Source organism: Aristolochia californica, unplaced genomic scaffold (genome assembly GCF_029961685.1).
Source record: "Aristolochia californica isolate CCGP_79_NKW_82.1479 unplaced genomic scaffold, dmAriCali1.0.hap1 SCAF_2, whole genome shotgun sequence".
In the NCBI taxonomy this organism is placed as follows: domain Eukaryota; kingdom Viridiplantae; phylum Streptophyta; class Magnoliopsida; order Piperales; family Aristolochiaceae; genus Aristolochia; species Aristolochia californica.
The window spans coordinates 625,194-652,294 of NW_027181881.1; the positions used below are offsets into that span (position 1 = coordinate 625,194).

The 27,101-nt window shown below is 35.4% G+C and overlaps 4 protein-coding genes across 11 annotated transcripts; 3 read left to right on the forward strand and 1 right to left on the reverse strand.

The window, feature by feature from the left end:
* The first annotated feature begins 7 nt into the window (after positions 1-7).
* On the forward strand, positions 8-5,805 carry LOC137956518 (uncharacterized). Of its 5 annotated transcripts, none has more exons than XM_068804047.1 (10): positions 8-180; positions 1,185-1,280; positions 1,376-1,439; positions 1,759-1,884; positions 2,226-3,627; positions 3,729-4,418; positions 4,523-4,606; positions 4,690-4,765; positions 4,857-5,173; positions 5,273-5,805. In XM_068804047.1, exons 5-10 carry the CDS (start codon positions 2,287-2,289, stop codon positions 5,483-5,485), a joined length of 2,721 nt encoding a protein of 906 aa, XP_068660148.1. In that variant the 5' UTR covers positions 8-180; positions 1,185-1,280; positions 1,376-1,439; positions 1,759-1,884; positions 2,226-2,286; the 3' UTR covers positions 5,486-5,805. The 5 variants fall into 5 exon arrangements, with proteins under 5 accessions (XP_068660148.1, XP_068660147.1, XP_068660149.1 ...); XM_068804046.1 differs by having other exon boundaries at positions 2,285-3,627; XM_068804048.1 differs by having other exon boundaries at positions 1,770-1,884; positions 2,285-3,627.
* A 220-nt stretch (positions 5,806-6,025) lies between these two features.
* Positions 6,026-11,039, reverse strand: LOC137956026 (uncharacterized). Of its 2 annotated transcripts, XR_011113200.1 has the most exons (4): positions 10,520-11,039; positions 7,641-9,216; positions 6,377-7,533; positions 6,026-6,280 (listed from the first exon to the last, which is right to left on the reverse strand). XR_011113200.1 is itself a non-coding variant. In XM_068803316.1 (3 exons), exons 1-3 carry the CDS (start codon positions 10,806-10,808, stop codon positions 7,359-7,361), a joined length of 2,040 nt encoding a protein of 679 aa, XP_068659417.1. In that variant the 5' UTR covers positions 10,809-11,039; the 3' UTR covers positions 6,026-7,358. The 2 variants fall into 2 exon arrangements, 1 of the variants encoding a protein (XP_068659417.1); XM_068803316.1 differs by having other exon boundaries at positions 6,026-7,533.
* A 3,265-nt stretch (positions 11,040-14,304) lies between these two features.
* LOC137957310 (uncharacterized) lies at positions 14,305-19,388 on the forward strand. The gene is made up of 2 exons (XM_068805065.1): positions 14,305-14,529; positions 19,012-19,388. The coding sequence occupies exons 1-2, from the start codon at positions 14,407-14,409 to the stop codon at positions 19,057-19,059; spliced, it is 171 nt and encodes a 56-aa protein (XP_068661166.1). The 5' UTR covers positions 14,305-14,406; the 3' UTR covers positions 19,060-19,388.
* Positions 19,389-20,344: 956 nt separating this feature from the next.
* LOC137955749 (novel plant SNARE 12-like) lies at positions 20,345-26,190 on the forward strand. Of its 3 annotated transcripts, XR_011113179.1 has the most exons (13): positions 20,345-20,463; positions 20,553-20,645; positions 20,938-21,131; positions 22,102-22,194; positions 22,464-22,557; positions 22,657-22,694; positions 24,389-24,486; positions 24,727-24,806; positions 24,922-24,978; positions 25,191-25,283; positions 25,364-25,438; positions 25,529-25,769; positions 25,842-26,190. XR_011113179.1 is itself a non-coding variant. In XM_068802858.1 (12 exons), the coding sequence occupies exons 3-12, from the start codon at positions 21,055-21,057 to the stop codon at positions 25,634-25,636; spliced, it is 813 nt and encodes a 270-aa protein (XP_068658959.1). In that variant the 5' UTR covers positions 20,345-20,463; positions 20,553-20,645; positions 20,938-21,054; the 3' UTR covers positions 25,637-26,190. The 3 variants fall into 3 exon arrangements, 2 of the variants coding, with proteins under 2 accessions (XP_068658959.1, XP_068658960.1); XM_068802858.1 differs by having other exon boundaries at positions 25,529-26,190; XM_068802859.1 differs by lacking the exons at positions 20,345-20,463; positions 20,553-20,645 and having other exon boundaries at positions 20,657-21,131; positions 25,529-26,190.
* The last annotated feature ends 911 nt before the right edge of the window (positions 26,191-27,101 follow it).

Here is a 27,101-nt window from a genome sequence, read left to right on the forward strand (position 1 = left end):
ACCAGAGTCTGCATGACCGATACGCACCTCGCGCACGTCAGAGGAAATCGATTTTCTTAATTCTAAGATGACGCTGGACATGAAGGAAGAAGACCCGAGGAGAGTACAGAGGAAATGCAGGGCGATGAGGCGAAGGAGCTGCTAGGGTTTCTACGGAACTGTCGTTCTTCGCAATTTCAGGTACTTGGGTAATTTTTCCAAGCTTCGAAACACATATCAAGGTTTTCTTTTACGAGGTTTCAATTGCTCTTTTCCATTTTTTTTTTTGGGGGGGGGGATTAATTCTCTCCTTTTGGACAATGAGCTCGGAAGCCATACTTTTTGAGCTTTGATTGGTCCGTAGTTGGTAGTGAACGTGTTGATTTCTCCTTCTATTTGGATAATTGTCAGCTATAGAATTCCAGAATCGGTTATTAGCATGTCATGGTAATTTAGTCTCTTTTTATTTTAAAATTTCATCATGTTTTACTTTTTTGTTAAATTCTTCGTTTTTGCGACATTTGTTTAGACGGGCAGATAAGTTTGAGTTAGTAAGAGGCTGGACTGAGTTATCAGGCATCTTAGGATTTGACTGTCAATATTTGCCTAGAAGTGGTTTTGGTGTACAAAACCTAAACGTTGATATGTGTTCCCCTTTCTCTTGCATTTTTAGTTGTAAATTATTATGTAAAAGCCTCTGACAATTGTCCTGTTCAAATGTGCAATAGTTTAACAGTACCTACCTTGATGGAAAAGTATACTTTTTTTTAGAATAAGTATACTCTTTTTCACAATTTGAACAATTAAAGTAGAAAAACATGTTCCTCTTTCGCTAGGAAAGAAAGTTTCAAAAAAATCTTCTCTGATGCTCATTTCTTAGTACTGTGACTTCTAATTTTAAGTGCCTGATAAGGTAAACTTGTAATTGCGATGAGTTTTTAGAATTTTTGAAATTTGAGAGATGTTTCTGTTAGTTATTTCCAACAAGCTGTGCCCTCTTCTTACTTTACATGATTGTCAATTCCTCCGACGACTTGATTTCTCCAACTTTATTGTCTTTTGACTATGATGTAGTAATTCTGAGATGCCTATATACACTACAAAGCAATTTGGCAATTTTTTTGATTCTTCACATTTATTATCTTAATGAATTCATCAACCAAGGTGCTTTATGCTTTTAATAATTAAAATATATCCAACTGCAGCTTAAAGCAGCATATAAAAGGAAAGCATGGGAGACTCAACCTGGAACTTGTTTTCGAAAATACAAGGAGTATATGGCTGAATCTAAATTGAAACTGGTATGCTCTGTGAACTGAAGTTTGTTAAGTCTCATGGTGTAGATATTTCCTTAAGTTGAAATTAATGTCCTTTTTATTAATGCATTTACCTGAAGCTCACTTCACCATGGTGGATCAAAGTCCTGCAGATCTTTGAAGCATACACTTCTCTTTGTGCTGGTAATTCTCATGTACAACTGTTACATTGGAATGTGAAAGTAAAATTTCTGAATTCTCCAAGTCCACTGACTGACTGTAGAAAACATTTGTATGGTTTTTATGTAAGCACGTTCTTTACTCAGTGTCACTTGTCAAAATTATAGAGCATTTCGAGATATAACTCCATTTAGAGCAATAGGGTTCAGTTTTTGACTCATTTGTTTCTTTAAGCACCCCAAACGTGCAAATCGTACGCCTGTTCTATCTGAAACTTAGTCCCATTCCTACATATCTGATTTTCTTGAATTATGCGATTAAGTTGTCTCTGAAAGTTTTTTAGTTTTACTTGAGGTGGTTTGTTTAAAGTCATCTTTGAGGGAGAGAACATCGATCTTACTCGTGCTTTCGACATTCCTGGGGGCAGCAGGAGTTTACAACTGAACCGGACATTTGACAAATTTACAAGGTATGAGATCTCTCTGTAAAAGTTGTTCTAAATGTGGTAAATTCTACATGTTTTTCTTTTGATAAATTTTTTATAACTCGTAGTTTCAGTGGATTCTGCTTCTAGAGATTTTTACTGCCTGAAGTTACTGAAACTGTTAGCTTTTTTCTGACAAAGCTTTCAGCCAAATTTACATACTTATTTTGTCCTTCCCTTTGGTGTATGTTATTTTTTCAGCTTTTCATGTATTAATAAAGGAAGAGAAAAAAGAATTTCATTCTCATCAAGAAAGTCTAAGAATGCTGAAAATCAGTTTGTGGAAGGCTCTAAGTCATTTTTTTTTTTTTTCCCTCCCTATAAAGTATTCAATTTGCAAAACTGGGAAGGTTTTGCCCACTGTGAACATCTTCTACCATTGCAGAGATGGTCCCAACTCGGTCCACAGGACTTACTGATCCTGGATGGGAGCATGGCACTGCCCTAGATGACAAAAAGAAAAAAGTGAAGTGCAACTACTGTGGGAAAATAGTTAGTGGAGGTATATACAGACTAAAACAGCATTTAGCTAGGCTTTCTGGGGAAGTTACTTATTGTACTAAAGCTCCAGAAGAAGTATACCTGAAAATGAAAGAAAACTTGGAAGGGTATCGAGTTGGCAAGAAACAAAAACTTGAAGATGAAGAACAAGCTTCACTTGATTTGCACTCGAATGATGATTTTGATGATGAGGAAGAACCAGCTGAAGAGCAGAAAAGCAAGGGTAAACAGGTGGCTGATGATAAAAGTTTAGTCTTACATTTAGCCCCTCTCCGGTCATTAGGGTTTGTGGACCCTGGATGGGAACATGGTGTGGCCCAAGATGAGAGAAAAAAGAAGGTAAAATGCAACTACTGTGAAAAAATAGTTAGCGGTGGTATAAACCGATTTAAACAACACCTAGCTCGGATACCTGGAGAAGTCGCATATTGTCAAAAAGCCCCTGAAGAAGTTTATCTTAAAATGAAAGAGAATATGAAGTGGCATCGTACAGGTCGTAGACAGAGGCGACCTGACACTAAAGAAATTGCAGCATTTTATATGCCTTCGGATAATGATGAAGATGATGAAGATGAAGGATTAGTGAATGGCAGGAGTAAAGAAACACATGATGTCAGCGATAAGAGTGTGATCGCTAACAGCAGAGGCACCAGAAAGAGATATAGTGGGAGGTCCCCTGGTAATCGTAATGGTGGTGCAGAGCAGCAACTGAAGAAACTTAAGTTAGATACGATCATGAAGTCTCCAAAAAGTCAGGCATCATTATCGTACAAACAATTGAAGGCAAAAGCAGGTCCAGATAAGAAAGCTCGAAAGGAGGTGATCACTGCAATCTGCAAATTTTTCTACCATGCTGCTGTACCGTTTAATGTGTCAAATTCCCCATATTTTCATAAGATGTTGGAACTGGTTGGTCAGTATGGGCAAGGACTGAAGGGCCCTACTGACCGAATGATATCAGGGCGACTTCTTCAGGATGAGATTGCAACAATCAAAGAATACCAGAAAGAGTTTACGGCTTCATGGGCAGTGACTGGATGCAGTATTATGGCAGACAGCTGGAAGGATGTGCAGGGCAGAATTCTTGTGAATTTTTTAGTATCTTGTCCACGTGGTGTTTACTTTGTTTCTTCAGTTGATGCTACGGATATAATGGAAGATGCTCCAAGTCTCTACAAGATGTTGGACAAAGTCGTGGATGATGTTGGTGAGGAAAATGTTGTACAGGTGGTCATCTCACTAGTTTCTGTTTCTCATTTTTAGTTCATCTTTATTTTCATCATTAGCAGTTCTGTTTTTTTATTATCTCTAATGAATAAACTGTGCAGGTGATCACTGAAAATACTGCAAGCTATAGAGCAGCTGGGAAAATGCTGGAAGAGAAGAGAAGAAGTTTGTTTTGGACCCCATGTGCTGCTTACTGTATTGATCGCATGCTTGAAGATTTTGTGAAGATAAAAATGGTCGGAGAGTGCATGGAAAAAGGGAAAAGAATAACTAAGTTCATTTACAACCGTCCTTGGTTGCTAAACCTTGTGAAAAAAGAATATACATTTGGGAGGGAACTTGTTAGGCCAGCTGTTACTAGGTTTGCTACAGATTTTCTGATTTTACAGAGCTTGCTGGAGCACAGAACTGGTCTTAAAAAATTGTTCCAATCGGAAAAATGGGCATCATCTTGTTTTGCAAAGCTAGATGAAGGCAAGGAAATTGAAAAAATTGCCTTGAATACATCCATGTTTTGGAAGAAGTTGCAATTCATTAAAAAGTCAGTGGACCCTATCCTCCAAGTACTCCTGAAGGTGGATAGTGAGATTGGGCTATCAATGCCATCTGTGTATAATGACATGTATAGAGCAAAACTTGCTATTAAAGCTATTCACGGTGATGATGAACGCAAATATGGACCTTACTGGAGTGTAATAGACAGTCATTGGAATTCGCTCTTCCTCCGTCCACTCTATGTTGCAGCTTACTTCCTTAATCCTTCATATCGTTATCGTTCTGATTTTTTAGCGGTATGAAATACTGATCCGTATCATAAATTTTTTTTTCAGTGTCTCTATAACTATGTAAGCTGTTATTTACTCTTTCTGAACTCATGCTCTCTACTGATCCGTAGCATCCCGAGGTTATTCGAGGTTTAAATGAATGTATAGTTCGATTAGAACCAGATACTGGAAGGAGGGTAGCTGCATCCATGCAGGTGCTGTTGACAGTGTTTCTGTTACAGAATTTTAGTACTGAATGTGGGAATTTTTTATGCATTCCTTAATGCTCTTGTTTCAGATATCTGAGTTTGTTTCTGCAAAAGCTGATTTTGGGACTGAATTGGCCGTCAGTACTAGAACGGAGCTTGATCCAGGTAAATACCAAAGTTCTAAGTTTTAAATTTATTTGTCAATTTCTTTATGTACTCACTGCATTAGTGTATGTGCATCCTTTTGGTAATTTAGCTGCTTGGTGGCAACAACATGGAATAAACTGCCTGGAGCTACAGCGCATTGCCGTGCGAATACTAAGCCAAACATGCTCCTCTTTTGGTTGTGAGCACAACTGGAGCACATTCGATCAGATTCATAGTCAAAGACGCAATCGTATAGCTCAGAAAAGATTGAATGATCTTGTGTATGTCCACTACAATTTGCGCCTTAGGGAACGGCAGTTAAGGAAAAAGCTTGAGGAGTCTATGTCACTAGACAACGTTTTAATAGAGAACCTTTTGGATGAGTGGGTTGTTGAGGCAGATAAACCAGCGTTGCAGGAGGATGAGGTAAATATAACCTTTTGGCTTCTTTTTTTTGTGTCTTTAATCTTGCAAATGATTTCTATCCTTTCCTTAAATGGAACCGCTCCATCTTTGTAATTGTAGGAAATACTTTATGGTGAGATGGAACAAGTTGAGGCAGATGACATTGAGGGTAATGAGATTGAAGATATTGATGCAGAAGCAAGAAGAGAGGCCATGGAGACGGGGATTTTAACAGTCGTCGAACCACTTGACGTTCAGCCCCCAATGGTTGTGACTAATGATGATGATGATGATGATCTTGATTTTCTAGATGATGATCTAACTGACAGTTGATTTGCTATAACCTGCCTCACATTTGAAGAGCCAATAAATCTAAGAATGGTTCTTTCAGTTAACAGCTTTGATGCTGAGAAATGTCTGAAGTCTTTTAAAAGCAAACCTGTTCATGTATGTCAATGTAATTTTTCAATTTCAAACTAATCAGTTGAGGGGAAGTTGTGACTTGTAGTCCTGTTACTTTTTTTCTGTATTGTTATTCTTTTACATGTTGTAGAAAGCTGGTAACCGTATACATTCTTGTCTCTAGACACTCCTTTGTAGTGGATCTGCATTTCCCACTCTAGCATATTCTGTAAATTATGCGGTTATTTTCACTGTTCAATCATACTCTATATTTTCTAAATATGTTCTTATCAGTACTAACAGCGTATCTAAGTTCCAGCACACTGTTGGACATTTATTGAGTAAGAAAAAGAAATTGAACGGACAGGATCTTCTTTTAAGAATCATACATGTTCTCAAATTCGAAATAGAAACACTTTTCAGGCATCTCATTCTGCATCAAAACTCAAAATCAAGATGATCCTGAACATAGAAACCAGAAGGGGGAAAAGAACCTTTGATATATTATCATCCTTGAAAACACTTTTTCAAGGTACTTGTTCATTGCATTCACAAAAAAGGCTAAAAGAAGATCATCTTCGGGAGAAACAAACTGGGGAATTCCTTTCCCAATACATTATCTTTGCTGTGATCTTGAAGATCCTGGAGAAGTGGATGTTCGCAAGAGAAACAGCCGGGGTATTCCTTTCCCTATATGAGATTCATCTTTGTTGATCACTTCAGAATCTGGAGAAGTGGTAATTAGCATACCTGTTGTTCAATTGAATTATTGCCTAAACTGACTTTGATAAACTGCAAGTTTCGGCTGATCAATAGTATTACCTCCAGATTTCTGCCGTATAGAGGACTGCAATGCAACCAATGCACCTGCTCTGTAAAGTCTTAAGATGATTGAATTGTCATATCATTGAAATTACCTTCATCTTCCCATAGATGCAAGAGGTTGTCCACCCACTCAAAAATTTGACCCAGCTAGTCACCTCTTCCAGTAAATAGTAGCCATTTGCCTTTCAAATTTCAAAGCTGACAGTTCCCATCTTCACTGTAAATGAAGATCATCTGATTACTGTAAATGAAGATCATCTGATTACTTCAATGTTTTATCCATTTATAAAGTCCAAAACATGATGCAGTAAGAACTTCATAAAGTTCAAACCATGATGTAATAACAACTTCAACCACCCAATTGGAGGTTGCTGTGAGATCCCACTTGAAGTTTGGCTGTTCAAACTTCAAAGTTGACCGTTTCCGTCTTTGTGGTAAATGGAGCTCATCTGATACTCATAGCTTTAACTAATTGATTTCATCCAAATGTTCAAGGCATAATTTAGTAAGAACATAAAGTTCAAACCATGATATAAGAACTACAGCCTTCCAACTGGACATTGCTTTGAGATCATGATTGACTTTAATTCGATTTAAATAGGATAAAACCACGTCCACTGAAAGATCACCAGTCCCAATGTTGCAGTACCAACAAGTAACTACTAAGTCAAGAATGCATATGCTGCAGCCAGATTCAACTGAAAGGCAGATCTAGCCAATTGAGACAATGAGATGCTGCAGCTAATACCTGGATCTTCCCAACCGTAAGGTGCCTTGCTAACAATAAACTGAAGCACATAAGTAGTGACTTCTTTACGGTCATGAAAAAGTTTTACCCATCCACCTACTGAATCTTACTTATTAAGTTCAAGTGGCAGCATAAACTGCATCAATGTTGGAGGTCCCTTTCTCTAGCTTATCGGAAATAAAAGTCCACATTCAGAGTTAGCTTCAGGACCTTCTCCTTGTAAATTCGTGATCAAGTAGCAGAATCAATGCTGGCCTCCGATAAATTGATTTTTAAAGGCTGCCAGCCCGAGGGATGAGGAATAACCCAGTTCTTGACAGTAATAATCACATGCAAAATCTGAAAAACTTCACCCAGAGTACAGTCTGTCAAACATGTTGTCTTCAGTGTAGCAGCGGCTTTATACCTGTACCAATAGTAAAGAAGAAACAAGAGCACCTCATGAAGTTTTGCCAAAAAAAAAAAAACATGACTAAAAGCTCAAGTATAAAAGAGAAATAATGAGAATTTTACCTGCAAGCAGAAGCCATCACGGTGGCACACCCGCCTACAGATGATATAAACTTCTTAACAGCTTCACATCGTTGTTTACCTTTTTTTATGTTAGTATTGATAGGGTTCACACACTGCCACAGCCTTTTACCTTTGGGAATATACACCTGCAAGGCACCTCCAGCACTATGCAACACAATTAACTGTAGCTCAAGAGCATGAGATAGAGCTGTTTTAACATCAAAATTTGGCTGATTAAGTTCTCCATAGTGGATGTAGTCTGCTATATTTGCTTCAATTGGAACTATCATTTCCTCTTTAAGCAAATCCAGGGCTAGTAAGATTGTTCCAGCTAAGCCAAGATCACGATTAGAAGGTTGTGAATTCCCAGAAGCTCCCCATTGTCTACTAGGAGAAATGGTCTTACCCATGGCAGGTGGAGGTACAGTTTGGTAATCTGGACCACGAGAGTATTGCCCACCAGATGGACGAGGATAAAAGGGTGGAACTCTTGGAGGAAATGTAGAAACATTTTGGCCTCCAACGGGGTTTTCAGAAAAATTTAATCTACTGATATCAGGTATACTTGCACGAGCACCTGAGGTAAACGTTTGTCCATCAGGCATAGATTGCGGTGGTTGAGAACCATTAACAAGGGAATATGGAGGACGCAAATTCCCTGAGGCATATGTCGGTTGTGCTGAAACAATGTCACTTGGTCTTAATGGTTGTGATCGACACAAAATTTTCATATTGTCAGGAAAGGGACCCCCATTATGTCTCAAAAGATCAGGACGAGGTGGACAAATGTTAGGAGTGGATGCAGCTGTTGTTTTGGGTATATAGTCCGTAAAAAAATTATGAGGAGCTTCATTGAATGGCTTGCCATCAATGTAGACAGATTGATGAGGAAAGCCAAAAGTGGAGGGTGGTAGTTGTTGCATGTTATATCCAGAATTAAATAAGTTCACTGGAGGAGGATGGGAAACAGAAGAGCTTGCTCCTGTAAAACTAGGGAACACGTTCTCTATAGATTCAGTACTAGACAGTCCTGATGCAGACATTGGATTTTGAGAAACAGCAGGTCTCCATATTGAGTTGGATTTATCGTAATACCCAGAGGTAACGCCTTCTTGAGTTCCAATAACAGGCTGCCGGAGCTCACTACTTGAGGTTCTTGGTAAATTGTGTTGAGACAGGTTTCTCCGTGGCTGCTTTGTTTTATACTTATTTTCAGCTCTTCCATCACCATATAACTTCTGGCCCCCCAAATGGGGGTTATCAAAATTTAGAGGTCCAAAATCTGCATTTGATGTATTACTATTACCTGGCTGTGATGTGTCACAATTTGATAAGGGAGGACCCCCTGCCACGAGATTTGTCCAAAGCCAAACATTCTTTGCTGCAGCCACAAGAGGTGCTGATACATTTTGAGGTTGTGCTAGAAGAATATTATATCTTCTCAGGCGTAACTGATGGAGAGCATTAGAGAAGTCACGATCACCAGAAATCAGTAAATAATTTGCTGGAGCAGGATTATCAACCGCCCAGAACAGCATTTCAACAAGAATTTTTTTGTCACTAGCATCTTTAACACCTGAATGCAATGGATGGGACAGAAAGTCATAATTAGCAAAAATAAAGTACAGATCACTTTTTACTTAAAAATGAAAATTGGGCAGTATAACTTAATTTCAGAATAAAGAATTCTTTTAAATGATGAAATGCTTTTATTAAGCATTCATAATACAACTAATCAAAATGACTTAGACTTAAGAATTCGTGATACAACTAATCAACACGAATTTCAATTATTTCATCAATAATATATGTATTTTTTTTACAAGTAATGTGCAATGAAATTTTGAGAGCCTCAAGATTTCATCTACACTAAGAACACATAACTTCGCTGCTTAGTTAGAAAAAAAAAATAGAGGATTTGAAATTTTGATAGCCTCAAGATTTCATCTACACTAAGAACACATAACTTTGCTGCTTAGTTAGAAAAACAATAGAGGATTTAAGTCCAACAATAAAAAGAAATAGAATCTGAAGGTACTAAGTTTTTGCTAGGATAATAGAAGGAGTTTCTGCCACTTGCAACTCAATTCTCAAGCTAAGATGAGAATAATGAGCCACAAAATTATCAGATTTAATTTGAAAACAAAAAAAGGGGAATAGGTGTTAAGAATACTCACACACAGATTTAGGATTAGAAAAATCTTGTGCTTATTATTTGGGAAGAGATTTCTAACTTCATGCAGTCATTTTGGGATGCACTTGGCTTGACTTTAACATGGTTTCAAAGCAGATACTTACATTTAAGTACCTAAAAAAATGTCCATGTCTAAAAGCCCGAAAGAGGGCTTACAAATAATCCCACATGGATAGAAGCCTCACAACTTTGATTAATTGTTTTGGATGAATCTGTACCCAGTTTCAACATAACATTACAGCGGGCAGTCATTAGTGGCCTCCAGCCCTCCATCCAAACCACACATAGAACGTCCACAAGTGAAGTGAGTGTCACATGGTTCCAAGATTAGAAGAGGGCTCCTAAAGATTGTGGCAGGCAAGTGGAACAATACAAAGGATGCATGAGAGAGAGAGAGAGAGAGAGAGAGAGAACTGGAGTAAAAAAGATGAAAGAGACTTACAGAGAAAATGTATTAAGGGGAATTTGCGAAGTGGGAGAAATAAAGAAGGAAACAGATGAAAACTTCCATAGAAACGAGGTCACGATTTCATGACACAGGAGCAAGCCGATCCAACAAAACACCAAAAAACTGACCCATCAAATTCTTCAAAAACGAAAAACAGAAGAAACAAGAAAGTTCAATTAAGCATTAAATCCATTCTCAAAGAAAGCACAAAACTGCTTCCGGAAAAGGTCGTTATACCTGCGGGAACATGATTCAGGGCGATGCCAGTACTGGAGAGCGCCTGCTGCACAGCAGCGGGAATCTTACAGGTATCACCGTAAGCGCTAATTGTGAGCGGTCCACGGTAGTCCATGTTCTCCAGGGCCATGCTTATATTCTGCGCAATCGCATGCAGATCGCAACCTTTGGGTACGTGGCAATTCTCTATATCCCACCACACGGAGGTCTTCGCCAGAGCGTGCTCTCCAGCGGCAGCCGCCGACAACGACGACGACGTCGACCCTCCGTTTGTCGATCCACCACCCATGGCGCACGATAGCGAAAAAAACTTTTTTCCCCTGGTTCACTCTCTCGCTTTCTTTCCGCCGATAACCGTCGCCTCCTCCGTTTCGGAGGTGCGTGCTACACTCTCCGCGTTAACCAGCAGCGATTCGGTGGATTCTGCGATTATAGTTAGCAGAACAATGAGCTTTTATAAAGATACGTCAATATTCAGCCAAACTCACCAATTTTTCCCTAAACTGGACAAGAAGTCGGCTTTCAGTCTCTTCCCTCTATCAAACAGCCCAGTCGCCACGTTCAATCCTACAGCTCTTACATAAGACTACGGGTTCCCAGCGAATTCACCTTTTATTCGGACGCTCAGTCTCTGTTGTGCTCATTCTTACCTCTCACTCTTTCGTCTCGATATTATAGATTTGAGTATTTATTTAAGTATTTTATTTTATATATTTAATTAGATTACAAATTCTTAATTAATTTTTTTATTTTTTATTAATTTAAACAAAGCTGAAATTTATCTTTGTTTATTAACGTAATAGTTAAATAAAATTATTTTATAAAAATGAAATCAATCAAATTAATTTTATATAATAAAATACCTTGTTTATATAAATTCATGATTTTAATATTATATTTGATTTTTAATTTAAGAGTAAAAATTTAGATATTACAAGAGTAACAATTTGATTAAGTATTTGGATATTATAAAATTAAATATTTGTTTAATATTAAAGACAAGATATGGAAGCCTCTTACATGACTCTCGTAATAACCAATCCCACAGAGCCAGAATTAATATGGTGAAGTCTTACAAGAGACTCACAAAAATGTGATCTCACAGGAGAGTCTTATTTTAAAGGTGTTTTAGTTATGTTAGTCATTTATTTATGTTAAGTTATTTAATTATGCTAAAATTTATCTTTAAGTGTTAGAGTTTTGGTGTAATCAGACTCTACTACTTTCCTCTATTATAAATGGGGGTTCATATACTATAATTACATCAAGTCAATTAAGTTTTTCTCTTTTTCATAAATTCAAATTAGTATCAGAGCAAGTTCTGTGAGTTTACTCGGTCAACCCACATAGATAATATGATCATTTTCTAATCTATTATCTCTAACAATTTAGGTTTGTATATTTTTTTCTCTTTTCAGTCCATATACCCGTTATTTGTATTGAGTTCTCACATCTATACTTACTTTTTTATATTGTATATTATGTATTTATGGAAAGATATTCGAGTTTACTTTCCAACGCAAAATGAATTTTGGCAATTGGAGTTTTCTACAGAGAGAAATCTATATTTTAAGCAGCAAACGTCAGATTACAAGAGAGGTTAAAGCAGCAGCAATAAAAAGCCTCAACTTTCGAGCCATTTTATGTTATAAAGAATTAAACTTTATACAAAGAATTATATATCAAAAGAAATATATGTAAGTCTATTTTCTTATATTTTCAACCAATTCTAGATCTGAGTTTTTTATATGGAGATATTGATTTTATAAGAGTTAATGGTCATACTGGCAAAAGGAGAAAGAGTACTTAGTTCGGCCAAATTACAGAGAGAGATATCTATCAGATTATTTATCTCAAAAGAAATATATTTTATAAAGAGAAGTTATACTTGTATGAAAGATATTTAAGTCTAGTTTCAGAAGGATCAAAATTTATGTAAATTTGATATATACTTAAGGATATATTCGCATTGGAATAATCAAAGGTCATGTTGGTATCCTATTATATTGAAAAATCCGAATTTAAGCCTAATTTTTTTGTCACTTTTTGAGTTGTTGTTCTTGTTCAACAATATCATGAAAATATATCATTTACCCATTTTTTCGGTTATCTTTCTCCTACCATCATTTTTTTACTCTCACATACCCATTTGGGCCAACCTCTTGTGTGTTGCTTTGGTTGGTTTACCTTTTTATTTATATGGAAGTTTTTAAGTCCATTGAGACTTTTTATTGGTACCCTTGGTTTTTTATCGTTGTCTTATGAATGACAAACATTACCCACTTTAGTGATTATTGTCACTATTTTTCTTCGAAATCCTTTGATGTTGATTTCGACCTATGTTTTATCACCCATTTTTACATTTTGAAAGTCTGTGTTCAATTTTGTACTTATCCTTGGGACACCATGATGGAGGAGATTATTACTACATCTATGTTATTTGTGTCAAGGTGAGATCACTACCATTATCTCCCAACTTGAGGGGGAGAAGTAGAAGAAGAAATACAAGATTTTTTTTTTATTCCATATGTCGTGGTAATTTTAACGTGACAAAAATATTCAAGAAAGGGGGAGCACAAAATATTGTTTTTGCATCTATGAAGAATATTTTGCAACAAAGAAAATTGTAGACCAAGAATCCCTTTCATTCCAAACTAAAGTTATAAACTCCAGTTTTAGGGGGAGTATTGAAGAGAAGATATGAGAATATTTTATATGATTCTCATAGTAAGCAGTCTCACGGAGCCAAAATTAATATGGTGGAGTCTTACAAGAATCTCACAAAAAGGTGGTCTCACAGGAGAGTCTCAGTTTAAAGGTGTTTTAGTTATGTTAATTTTTTATTTATGTGAGTTATTTAATTATGCTAAGACTTATCTTTAAGTATTGAGTTTAGGTGTAATTGGGATAAAGGTAGTTTAATTGTAATTGGACTTTATTACTTTCCTCTATTATAAATAGGGGTTCATGTACTTTAATTACATAAAGTCAATACAATTTTTCTCTTTTCCATAAATTCAACATTTAATTATTTTATTTTTTAAATATTTAATAAAACAATTAATTACAATACTTTTAAAAATTTATTAATTATTAATTTTAAAAGTTAAAATTTATTTTATTTTAGTAAAAAAATATCTAAAATAAAAGCTAAATCTATTAAAGTAATTTTATATAGTAAAATACCTTTTTAATTTTTATAAATTTCTTATTTTTTATATTATATTTAATGACTATTTTAAGAGCGAGAATTTAGATATTGTAGGGTTTGTTTAATCGATTTATTTTTATTTTTTAATTAAATTATTTTTACAATGTTAAGTTTAGTTAAATAAAAGTATATTATAAAATTAAATCTATAAAAGTAATAAAATACCCTCTTTATTTACATAAATTTATGATTTTTAATATTAGTGCATATTAAAAAGTAACAATTTAATTAAGCATTTGGATATTATAAAAATAAAAAAATTAATTATTTTATTTTTTTATATTTAATGAACTTTATTTAACTTCTAATTATTTATCATTCATAAAAATTAAAATCTATCTTACTTATTTATAAAAATTAGATAAAAACTATCTTATAGAAGTTATATCTATTAGAGTATTTTTCATAAAAAAAATCTATTAGAGTATTTTATTAATAAATTTTTTATATACTTTTCACTATACACTAACATAAAAAATTACTTTCTATTATATTTTTTGTTTCGTACACTAACAAAAAAGTAATTCACTTTTACATTGGAGAGAATTCAGTTTCACATTCGTTAGGGGTGGCCTTCCTGCAGATAAAATTCTCTGTGCAGTAAGCGTGCCCGAGTTTTTTGTGGTGGATCAATCTTAGAGGTTGAAAAAGCCCTTCCAAAGTGTCTTTAGAGGAGATGAAAAAATTTGGAGGGCGACAACCGATAGGAACACCATCTCTGGGATGGTCTGCTGTTGTCGTTGTTGTTTCTCTGTTTGCCGGCGCATCAGTTGTTCACAACATCTTTAAACCCAATCTGGTATGTTCGTTTTTTTTTTTTTTTTCATTTTTGTTAAAGATTTCTACTTCAACTTTAACTATTGGACACTGCATTTCTTCAATGCTTTTAACTTTCTTCTGGTAGAAGATTATGCTATTAACTTTTCAAAAAAAAAAAAAAAAAAGATTATGCTAATATTTACCATTCCAAGACGAATTGAGAACCAAGACTAATTGAGAACCCAAGTTAGATCCCGGGATTGTTTTCCAGAGTCTTGTTAGTGAAAGATGAAGCAAACCAAATTGTTGTATTATGTTTCACATGGTTTCCCGTACTCATGTGTGTTTTGGGTGTTGTTATGGATGCTGTTGCATCCTTTTTTTAATTTAATTAGATATATAACCACAAATATAGTAATCTTTTTTTAAAATTCATCATCTTCCTCTTTGCGATGCTAGCTATCATCTTACTTTCCATTGGACCAAGAAATGTTTCTTATAAGGGTCTTGCAGATTTTGTTGCTACAACTTGTATGTGCTTGAACAAATAACAGATAAAAGTAACTTAAGCGAAAAACAATGATGAAATGATGGAAGAGAAAAACGTTTTGGATCAAAATCACTTGAGGCAGGACACCACTTCTCTTATTTAAATTCTACAATAGTACAAGTTACAGAGTGAAAATTCCCTTACATGATCTCACTTGCATAATCTATGCAAATAGAAATCCATCCAACAAACTTTATTACTAACTTGATTAACTACTAGTGATGTGAACTAACCAATTCTACTGACTAGCAGCCTACTAACTTGAATCACCACTATCCTCTTCAGGCGGAGCATAGCTGTCAATCACGAATAAACTGGATAATGTGTTTTGAAATGCATCAAGAGTATTTTTTGATTAATATGTCTGTCAATTGTTGAGTGGAGGGGTAGAGGGAAGAAATGGAAGACAAAGCCCACCAGACAAGCTTCTCCTTGATAAAATGACAATATGTCTCGATTTTTTCTATTTGGTCATACTTTTTTTTTTTTTTTGATAAAGATGTATATATATATAAACAAAAAACACACAAATTATAAAGAGGGCTATTTGGTCATACCGAACACGAGGATTTGCCATACTTACAGTAGCCCTATTGTCATTATAAAGCTTGGAAATTTCATTATTTGGAACCCCAATGTCTTAAACTAAGGATATTCGGCAGTAGAGCAGAATTCAGCTTCAACACTCAAACAAGTACACGTATTGTTTTTGCTTCATGATTTTACCAAGTCACCACCTGTCTACAAAAGTATAATACTGTGGATTCGGTCTTTGGATCAATGGCGGCATGGCGGGGTTCCAGTGAAAGATATTGGGTTCAAGTCTCACTAGGGAAAAGGAGCATAATGTGTGCGTAATTAATATTCAAAGAGAGAGAGAGAGAGAGTAATGCCCAGTAGTTCATCTTTCATCATCAACATTACATCATCTATACAAATTTCTAATCATCTATACAAACTTCTACTGTCTTATTTGGAGCTCTGTAGAACTCTTCATCTATATAAGCTTCAACTGTCATATTTGAAGCTCCATGGTAATCTTCATCTATAAAAGCTTCAACTGTCATATTGGAAGCTCCACACTACATACCTTAGAACTCCCTCAACTGCATACCTTTGATACCTGAGAACTCCCTCAACTGCATGCATATGAGGAATCTAGTGCTCATGGATGAATTAATTACCAGAGTTACTGAAAAAAGTAAAGTCTAGCCAAGTCTATGGCAAATTCAACAGCCTAACAGCCAGATGCCAATCCCATTAATTCTTGAAATAGTTCTCCTTCAAAAGCATATTTAGTGTTTGGTAGTTTTTTCATGTTCAAATGCTTTTCAACATTGTGTTCTTTGAATAGAGTACTTGCTGGTCTACAACTTATCATAGTTTTGTCCTTGAATCCATATTATATTCTTGATCACAAATAATTTCAACCTGTTTATTTCAATACCAAAAAAAGATAATATGGAGGACCCAAGTCCTTCCATAGTGTCGAACATAAGATCTTGACATGCAAATTTCTTATGCTTTGCTGCTAATATGTCATCCATATAAAGAATTGAAGTAATCACAATCTCTTTTTTTTCTTGATAATGTGAGTATCATTACCATTGCCATATTTGTAAACAAAGCCAATCACAGCATCTTCAAAATCCACAAAACTAAGCACCTAGAGATTGATTTGTAAAACTTTTTGTGGCATACATACCATTTATGTAGTTTCCTTTATCTCAAAACCTAGGAAGATATGCTTCTACATCTCCTTCTTCAGATCTTGTATGGAAATGCATTTTTGACGTCAAGCTTATAGAAATCCCAAGAGAAATTCACAGCAAAATATTAAAACTGGAATAGAATTAATTTAGCTACTGGGGCATATGTTTCCTAATAATGAAGACTATAAATTTGAGTAAATCCTTTAGGAAGTAACCTCGTTTGGTGGCTTTCAACTGAAACATCAGCTTATGCTTGACTGTTTGTTCCCTCTCGCACACAACTAAAAATTTTCCTGGTATAAATCAACTAATTTCCCAGTCTTATTTTCAGTAACACATCTATCTCCTCTTGAATTGCCTTAAGCCATTTAGGATTTCTGATGGTCTCCAGTAATCTGGGGAGAGAAATCACAAACGAGCTCTCAGAAGGACATTAAATTCTTTGACAATAAATATAGTTGCTAATAAAATTGCAGTGGACTGGGTAGCCATCTAGCAACCCCTGTGAAGTGCAATTGGGATGTTCGAATCAAAACATGGTTCTGAAGAAGATTTATCTGATCTTGAAGTAGTCAAATGAGACTGTTTAGAAGCTAGCACTGGTTTTTAGGTCTTCTTCATGCTGACTACTATCTGTGAGTTTATCCACATCTCAGAAATTAGTACTAGTATTATTAAGAGCGTCAGAAATTTCTGTTGAGTCTCCAAAATCTTATGGTTGAAGTCACAGGGACTGGAGCCTCTCTTTTGCTTGGTTCTCCATAACATCTGTATTTATTCTTAATTTCCCATCTCCATAGGAACCAATCCTAAAAGGGCAGCTTTATTATCTCTGATACAACATTTATGCAGCTTCCACTTGTTTTCTTTCAGATGTAAACTTAAATGAGGGTGCTTATCCCACTAGAAAGTTTCACATATGATAAGTCACAGTGAGTAGATTGTGGATGATTTTATTTCCAGCAGTTTGTTTATACATTGCTATTCCCCTTAACATACTTCCAAGAGACCATCACTGAATTTTCCCCAGCTGATTGCATAGGGTTTTACTTTGTATCACTTGAATTCCATATGAAACCTGCCATGAAGTCTACCACCCGATCATTCATCTGCCTTTTTCTCATACAACGTTCTATTATACATCTAATATTGGTCAATTTCTTCCCACAGTAATCACCTCCAGATAATTCTCTCATCACAAAGAAGAAATCTCTCTTCAATTGATATATTAGCATGGTTGAGAGAGATGACCGGTTCCATACACTCTTGCATCTTGCAAAATATCTGTTTTTTTTTTTTTTTATGTTTAAACTCACTTGGATCAGTAACTGAGCCATGACTTCACAAGGGGTGGTGCTATAAAATTCAAGATGAGCAAACAATCAAGAAGCCCAGTTCCTACCAGAAATATAAAAATGAGAAGCTATGCTTCCTTTTCTTCTAAATGGTAATTACACGTGCACGCACACACAATAACCCTGGTGAGACTTATACCAAAAACCTCACACTAGTGATCATTGAGCCAGAGGTCCAGGCCACAAAGCCTTTCTTTCTTTAGGCGGCAGAAAGCCATACACTGTTACATGAGTGTATACATATTAACTGTTGGGCAGCAGAAAAACAAAACTACTTGCCAAGGAAGAAAAAAAAAACAGAATGCCACCAATAACTTGTAAAGAAGAAAAAGAAAAGGAAATTTTTTTTACAGTTAACACTGACCAAACCAATTAATCGAGTCCTGCCATGCTTCAAGGATTGTTAAAGCAAGGAAAAGAAAAACAAAAGGATGAAATTCTTTCTCATGAAGCATTTTTTGGATTTTTTACTTCAAATTTCACATCAATGAACAAAGATATTGAACCCCTTCTCTCATTAAAAGGTTATGTAGTACCGTGAGCTTTGGGACAAAGATGCCCTTACCTGATCCTATTTAGATATTACACCTTCTCCTACTTATACTCTCATACTCACTTAAGAGCCTTCCAACTAACTTCATTAAAAACTTAATATCTAAGGGGGTAGAGATGACTTTTTTTTAAGAGTAAACATTTAGTCTACTTTAACTTCCCTAATTCTAGATAGGAGATGTTTAAGACTTCAGTTCCCAGATCATATCTAACTTCATTGTTCACTTGAATTCGTGACTCCACTTCGCCTATTCAGGACTTGTAATTGTTTATTTTTTTATAATCATAATTTAATACGCTTGTTGAAATTTTGTATTGTTTATAAATTAATGTTAGCCTCTTATATTGTGCAGACAATTCTTCAGGTTGAGAGTGCGGACAGTGTTAAAAACAATGAATAGCGATGATTATAGTGATGTGACAAGATAATAGCAGTTGTCCCTCAAAAAAGTTTTCAATTCGGGAAGGGGTGTAAGGTTTGCTTAAATACAGTTGGTGTTGGGCCCTTTCTCATTCTTTAAAGGGTTTGGCAATTTGAGTTGATCTAGACTGACCTTACATGATTGTCAATCAAGTTTGGGACAATTTACCTCTTTCTTAGCTTCCACTTTTGTGGTGAAGGCAAGATGTAGCTTACAAATCCAGTGGCAAGACTTTGGTTTATTAAGTTTCATTTTGGTGTGGTAAGTCATATTGTAGTGGATATATGACATTGACAATAATAGACTGTTCTTAGAGAAAATAGTATTTGGAATTTCTTTGACAGCAAAACTTTTCAGGAACCATTACAATAGCCCTCAGACGTGCCGAGCTTCTTCTTACTGAGGAGTTTTTCAAACATGCGTGCTCTGCTACCTTCACCTATACTCACGACAGTCCTTCCCTTACCCACAACTGTGCTTCTCCAAAAGAGATAAAAATGATTTCTGCCATTGAAATAAAGCTCTGCAAAATCCATCTTAGTTGTCCAAAATCTGTCCTATTTGTATTTCCTGTATCGTGTCTGGAAGTGTCTTGGTCTTCTTAGGCTATGATAGAAATTGCAAAAGAAAACCGTATACTTTACAGTGAATTAGAAGTTAATATCACTGCTCGGATCTTTTCCTTCTACACTTTTCAACCTCGTTGTCGTTTCTCGTTTTCAATTACCCATAAGAAGAAGTAATACTCTTAGGAGATCCTATGTACAAGCAAAGGCCACTTTGCGCGATTCAAGCATAGTTTACCTGTCACAGACCGGGGGACAAAAAAAATAAAAAATTAAGAGAAGTTGCATTTACCATGTTGTCGTCTCCTTTCAAAAAGTAATGGCATTAAGAAACGAGGGCTTACAACTTGAATTGAATAAAGAACATCTTCTGGAAATGCTTGTCCTTTCGTGATATAATTATCGTTACTACGGGAAATTCAAACAGATCGGCGATGCGTATGGAAGTTCTGAAAGCTGCTGAGCTTTTCCATTTTCATGGACAAGTTTGCAGAGTGCATCGCGTGCTTCTGTTGCCTTCATTACAAAGCGAGGTCGGAGGGCGAGGGCCAATTTTAATTGTAAGACGAAGAATATTATTACTCTTGGTTGGGATCATGGACGAGGACGCTTGAAGAATGTCCTTCCGAGAAGTCAGGAGTGATTCTCTCAATGCGTATAAAATAATGAAACTCGGAGAATCTATCATTTGTGAAAATCATCTCCCGCCAAACAGCCACGGGGTACCATGTTGTGAAAATCATCTCCCGCCAGATTTCGGATTCAATTAATCGTGGCGTGCGAAACCAGACCAGCAAACTGGGATTTTAGGATTAAGGTTTGGATTCAAAATTTTAAAACCTTTATCCGATCCATGCCACCCTTACTCACGATCTGACTCAGGCGATCTTAGGAGTTTTTTTGCAGATAAAGTGGTGAGTATCGGTGACAAAACGTATTTGTCGTGACTCGTGAGAATCGAAAAGTACGAGGAGAATTATCCACTAGATTACTGCGCAGGTGGGCGATCAAATCTTCGCGCTCATTGTAGCGACTGATAGAGAAAACATTGACAATAAAAATTAATAAGTTAATAATTAATATTCATTCCAGCTAAGCGTTCAGACAGGCAGAACTTACGAGCCTGCACATTCCTTCCCCCAAGTTCACCGTTCTTCCAAAACCCTAAAATCCAGCCAATCTCTCATTGGAGCTTTTTTTTTTTTCTCCTCACATATTCTCTTCTCAGGTTTAGTTCTTTAGTTTTATACTGTTTTTTTTTTTTTGTTTTCTTTTTCAATGGAGTTTGTAGATTATGGTGTATCGATTCTGCGAGAGCTTTCCGCGTCGAGGACGGTTGTCTGAGATCGGCAGGCTGTGGATTCTTATTATTCGTGAGTATTTGGTTGCTTGAAGTTTTTTCGTGACAATGGCGTCCGAATTGGAGATGAGTCCGCAGCTGGAGCAGATCGAAGGCGAGATCCGGGATCATTTCCGAGCACTTGCGTACTTCTCTAGCTTTGAATTTCCTTTTGTCTTTCTTATCTTGTGCTGTGCAGTTTCTCTACGTCCATAATTCCTGTACCAGAGAACTTTAGGATAATATGTTAGCTTATTTTCTGCTATTGCAATCTGCTTGAAATTGGATACTACCGGATTCGTCACATAGATGCATACATTGGGATTTTAAGAGAGAAGAAAAGCTTGGATTTGAAGATTTTATGCCAATTTGATGTGGATGCGAGATCTTTTGTCTTGTCATCATTTGTGGAACTCTTTATATGTTAGGGTGTTGTTCCACTTGTTTTTCTGAAAATTTATTGGTCTATCTTTGAAAAACATATCAACACAGTCAGAATATTATGTTATGAAGGAATCGCCTGACTTCTTGTAACAAGCTCATGAAGATAGATCTCTGGTTACTTTACTTCTTTGGACACCTTTTCTAAGATAAGGGTTAGAGTGGATATGAATTTCTGGTTCGTTGCTTGTCGTTAGTATAATCTTCTTCCTGTGTGGTGCTGGTTGCAGACTTAACTGGTACCACTTATGGCAGAGTCTGTAAATATCTATTATTGAGTTCCTTTTGTTGCATTAATAGCAGTTGTGTATTCCTTACAGTGCTGCATGTTTGTCCTGAAGTTATATCTATTACCTGCTGTTATAAGTAATTTTCGAGTTCTTTTCTGGAGACATGCAAAAAAAATTTGAAGCTTTCGTTTTTTACTCATTTCCATTTGCATTTTTTTGCTTTGTATCTTTTTAAAGCGATCACATAAGTAACTAAAGCTTTGTAGAGTGTCATATCCTTAAGTCTGGACTTGATTTCAGTCGTGCCATATTTCTACCTTTTCTAGCACCACAAGGAAATGCTTTTTTCCATTTGATGGGACACATATGATCATCATTTCCCTAGTTTTTAAGTTTGCTTCTGTAAAATCATGCGAGGATGATTAAAAGGCATCTGTAATTGCAGAAATGGCTTCCAGAAGTTTGATAAGATCAAAGATCCCAATAGACAAAGCAAACAACTGGAGGATTTGACTGGAAAGATGAGGGAGTGTAAGCGGTAGGTTTCAATCCTTGGACAGCTTTTGCTTTGCATCTCTTTTAGCTATGCAAATCAATACATAATATAATTTAACAATATGTTGAGTACATCTAGCTGATTTTTTCTAGGAGAATGTAGTAATACCTTTCAAAGTCTTGAGTTGCTGATTACTTTCTATGGATAGTTGAGGGGTTACTTATGTTTTACTTTTTACTTATGAAAATCAACTGATCTCTATGCTGTTACTTACATTTTTAACTCTTACATGCTAATTGGCTATCCTTCAGTTTAATCAAAGAGTTTGATCGTGAAATTAAAGAGGGGGAGAATGGCAATCTTCCTGAGGTTAATAAGCAACTCAATGAGAAGAAGCAATCTCTGGTCTGACTTTGAACTTTTCTTTTCTCATCTGTTAATATTTTGTCAATTTAGTGTTCTCCTTTCATACATTTTTGGACTTATTCAATACATGTGATGCAGATTAAGGAGTTAAATTCATATGTGGCCTTGAGAAAAACGTAAGTTATCTATTTCAGTTTCATTCCTTAAAATTTTGTACATGGTTGAGAAAAATTCCGTAAGATCTGCATCTATGCAAAACTTTCAAAATTTTAATCTTAGGTTCCATACATTTTTTTTTTTTTCATTTGAAAAGTCTTATGGACCATACAATTAATTTTATTGAATCCAAAATGACCAAAACATGATCTTTTGATAATTAAAGCCAGTAGACCATTTAGTTTTAGCTTCAAGTGGAAAGTCAAATATTTAATTGGAAGAAAGAAATCAAGTAGATCAAAGGCTTATGTGTTTCTCAACTTGTCATAAATTTGGATTTTCCTTTTTAAAACTATTTTCTTAAGTATTTATCAATATTTAAGAAAAGTAGGACATATTATATTAACAATTAGGCTTATTTTGTAAAATCAATTTCAGATTTTATTAATTTTTAATAATGCTTCTAATTTGTAATTGGTTTGTCTCATGGAGACATCTTGGGATTAGGTACCCAAATAGGTGCTTAATGCTGAGAAGGACAACCTGACTTGCAACTTTGGCGTCTGATGAGGAATCTAATTTTCTTGTCTAGCCATTTTGCCTACTGATATTAATATTTCAAAACTTTGGATAGGGAGGATTTGGTATTTTGGTTGGCCATTGATTTAGGTTTAGCTTCTTTAGTTTAGTAAAAGGCCTTTGGCACAATAGTAGATATAAGGAAGTTTCCTGATAAAGTCTTTGGTCCAAGTATGATGGGTTTCTGGGGTACTTTGGAGTGCATATGCAACCAACATATTTTTTTTCTGTTTACAAAGAATATGTGTAGTTTTAAGTATGGGATTCTTGAGAGTCTGTTGTGCACTTCTCATCCTAATGGGTGGTTCTATCCTCAAGTGGGTAATTAATTAAATAATCTACTAGTATGATTACTTGAAAGATCAGTTTTTGAACAAGAATATGGGCTATATGGTATTACTCTTATTGGCTTGTTACACTAAATATTTTCTTAAACACGAGCCTTTTATCATCTTCTTGAAGAAAATTAAATGGTGGTTTGGATCAGTTGAATACATCACTTTCATAATTCTAAATTGTATTGTAAGAGAAGATGTATGCTTCTTGGTAGTAGAACATAAAGACCTGAATCTTAGTGTATTTAAGTACAAAAAATGTTGATGAGCATTAGATAAGGTTTTATCAAGTTAAAATATTAAAATGGAAAAAAGACAAAAAGTAAAGTGTCTAACATGAGTGCACTTTATTAAAAAAAACAATCTCATGCTACATTACTGGTTGGAGCCCGAGAGACACATACAGACACACACACATGTGGCCAAATCTGATCTTCTTTCTGAGTTGTGTAACCGTGGTTTGTAATAATTCAAATACTGCTTTCTTTCAAAAAATAAAAAATAAAAAATAAAAAAATAGAAGAGGTAGTTTGTGTACACTCTCTGTCATGTATGCTGGTGTATGGAGTTCCATGCTATGTTGCTCCCAAATGAAGTTTTCTGTCATGTTTTCATTTGAATAAGTGTGAGATTATAAATGATGTCATCAATGTTTAACTGTAGTCATTGATTTTATTTTTAGTTAAACATGTCCTTGACTAGATATGATTACTGTTAGATATCTCTTTACCTTATAAAGTTTAAGAATTTATCCTCTATACTGTTTCTCGTTTATCTCATTCAGTTGTCTGGGATTTCAGGTACACAAGCAGCCTTGGTAACAAAAGAGTTGAACTCTTTGACGGAGGAGCTGGAAGTAGTGACCCCATGCTAGAGGATAATGTTCAAATGGCATCAAGTATAGTCTTTCACCTTACCCTTTGTGATGAAGAGCACCATTCTCAAGCTGCTAGTTTCTCCTTCGGACTTTTATTAAGTTTATCTCTCCATGCCCTTTGGTGAAGCCACTGTTTTGGCCTGCTCATTTCTCTATTTACTACTAAGTTATTCATAAGTTTCTTTATGTGAGAGAATTTGGGCATGTGCTTGTTTCTCTTTTTTTCACAGTAGGATGTTGTTTAACAATTTTTTTCTGCAGATATGACTAATCAAGAACTTATTAATGCTGGAATGAAGACAATGGATGAAACTGACCAGGCCATAGAGCGTTCAAAGAAGGTGATACATATTGATACAAATATGTATTAATTTGTTTTATATAATTTATATATTCTTTTATTCATGATAACATTACTTCCACTAGTGTTTTTCACCTACAAGAAAATTTTGCTAGGTTGTGGAGGAAACAATTGAAGTTGGAACCCAGACAGCAGTAACCCTGAAGGGCCAGGTGAAATATATTTTCCTTTCCATAGATGAGTTGTTTGGCTGGAGTGGAGAAAAGCAGTGTCCCTCAGAGTCAAAGGCTATCTTGCCTTTTTCCTGTGATTGATCTGGCCAAACAAGTAGTGACCAATTTTGCTATCATGCTAGCATGCACCGTATCAACTAGTTTACATGAAATCTTGTTTTTGTGGGTAATTTATTCCAAAATGGTGCCAGACTGAACAAATGGGTCGTATAGTGAATGAGCTGGATACAATACAGTTTTCCATCAAGAAGGCTTCCAAGCTAGTGAAGGAGATTGGCAGACAGGTTCAGTCTCTTATCAGCATTCTACATGTTTATATCCCTCTATATTTTTCCCGAGCTCATCCTTGGTTGTTGTCTCTCAGGTTGCTACTGATAAATGTATCATGCTCTTTCTGTTTCTCATTGTCTGTGGTGTTATAGCCATCATTGTCGTCAAGGTACTTGTTTCTATCTGAACATCCTCGTCTTACCTCATAGAAAATTTATTACCTAGTAGTTTCATGCTAATACCGTTCTTTAATCTCCAGATTGTCAATCCAAACAACAAAGACATTCGAGACATCCCTGGCTTGGCCCCACCTGCCCCAATCTCCAGGAAGCTGTTGTCTGTACAATTACCAGGGCATTTTCTATGATCTTAACCTGATCCTTGCTTGTGGGCAGAGGTCAAGTTTATAGTCATATATAGCCCGGTTTGGTGAGGGCTTTACTGGCATTGTCAGTGTTTTGATTGTTTGACATCTTTGATGCTGAGATGTCCATATCCGGGTAATCATTCTTTACCCTTGTAAAAATCACTTTGAGGTTTTGCTGTTTTTTGTACTAATGTATGCTTCGCAGGAGTACTTAGTGCATAGAGAGCTGTATATGCAGTTGAGAGGCATTTCTCTCCATGGGTTGCGGACTGTATTTGTTGAACTCGTATTTCAGTTGTTCTTGTATTTGAATCATCAGAACTTAACGGTTCAAAGTAAAGATTGGGGCTGAAGAGATCTGTACAGCTGCAGGACCGGGCCACAAGAAGTGGATACGACTCAACGGAAAAATTTGGTTGTCTGGTCGTTGCTGCATCATGGCCTACATGTCTCAAAGAAAGGGTAACTTCTTTTAGGTTGTGTTTGGAATACGAAAAGTGGAGGGAAAAAATGCGATGTAAAATGAGAAAAAAAGAAATATAGTTTCTTTATTTAGATACACTTGGAAAATAAAAAAGAAAAAAATGGTAATTTTTAAAATTTTGATTAATAAGAATTTTTTTCTCAAATTTTATTTATTTTCGTTTTTCTCCAAATTCCATCATTTAGTAAGAGAAAATTTATTAACTAAGAGGGTAAGCGATTTTCTCTTAATAATTTTCTATTACCACATAACAAAAAATAATTGTTTCTCATCTTTTTTTTTCTATGGGATTCCAAACAAACCCTTAACTAGTCTCTTGATAAGGATTATATTTTTGCTAAAAGCATTAAAGATTAAATCATATGTGACATGTAGTTGGTCTCTACGAAAGAGGAAAACTTAACCATTTATTGTTGGGTTCTTTCTTGTTCTTTTTTAGTTGTTGGGAGGAGCACCATTTCAGATCAGTAATAGTCCATTGATTAATATTAGAGCAGCACCATTTCAATCAAACAAGGATGATGAATACATCCAATGTGGATAAATTTTATTCACATTCTTTTTTATTATGGCTGTTCCATCTTAATCCATGGGTATCTAAATCTGAACCCAGGAGCATCAAAACAAAATTTCTGAACTTCTTTACTTTACGAAGACTGTATACTAACTTCAGCATGATCTAAGAAAGGGCCGGCCAGGAGTTTTTGAGTCATTTAGCAAGAGAAAATTTATTAACTAAAAGAGTAAGCAATTTTCTCTCAATAATTTTCTATTACCAAATAACAAAAAATAATTTTTTCTCAAATTTTATTTATTTTCGTTATTCTCCAAATTTCATCATTTAGTAAGAGAAAATTTATTAACTAAGAGGGTAAGCGATTTTTTCTCAATAATTTTTTATTATCAAATAACAAAAAATAATTTTTTCTCAACTTTTTTTTCTATGGGTTCCAAACAAACCCTTAATTAGTCTCCTGATAA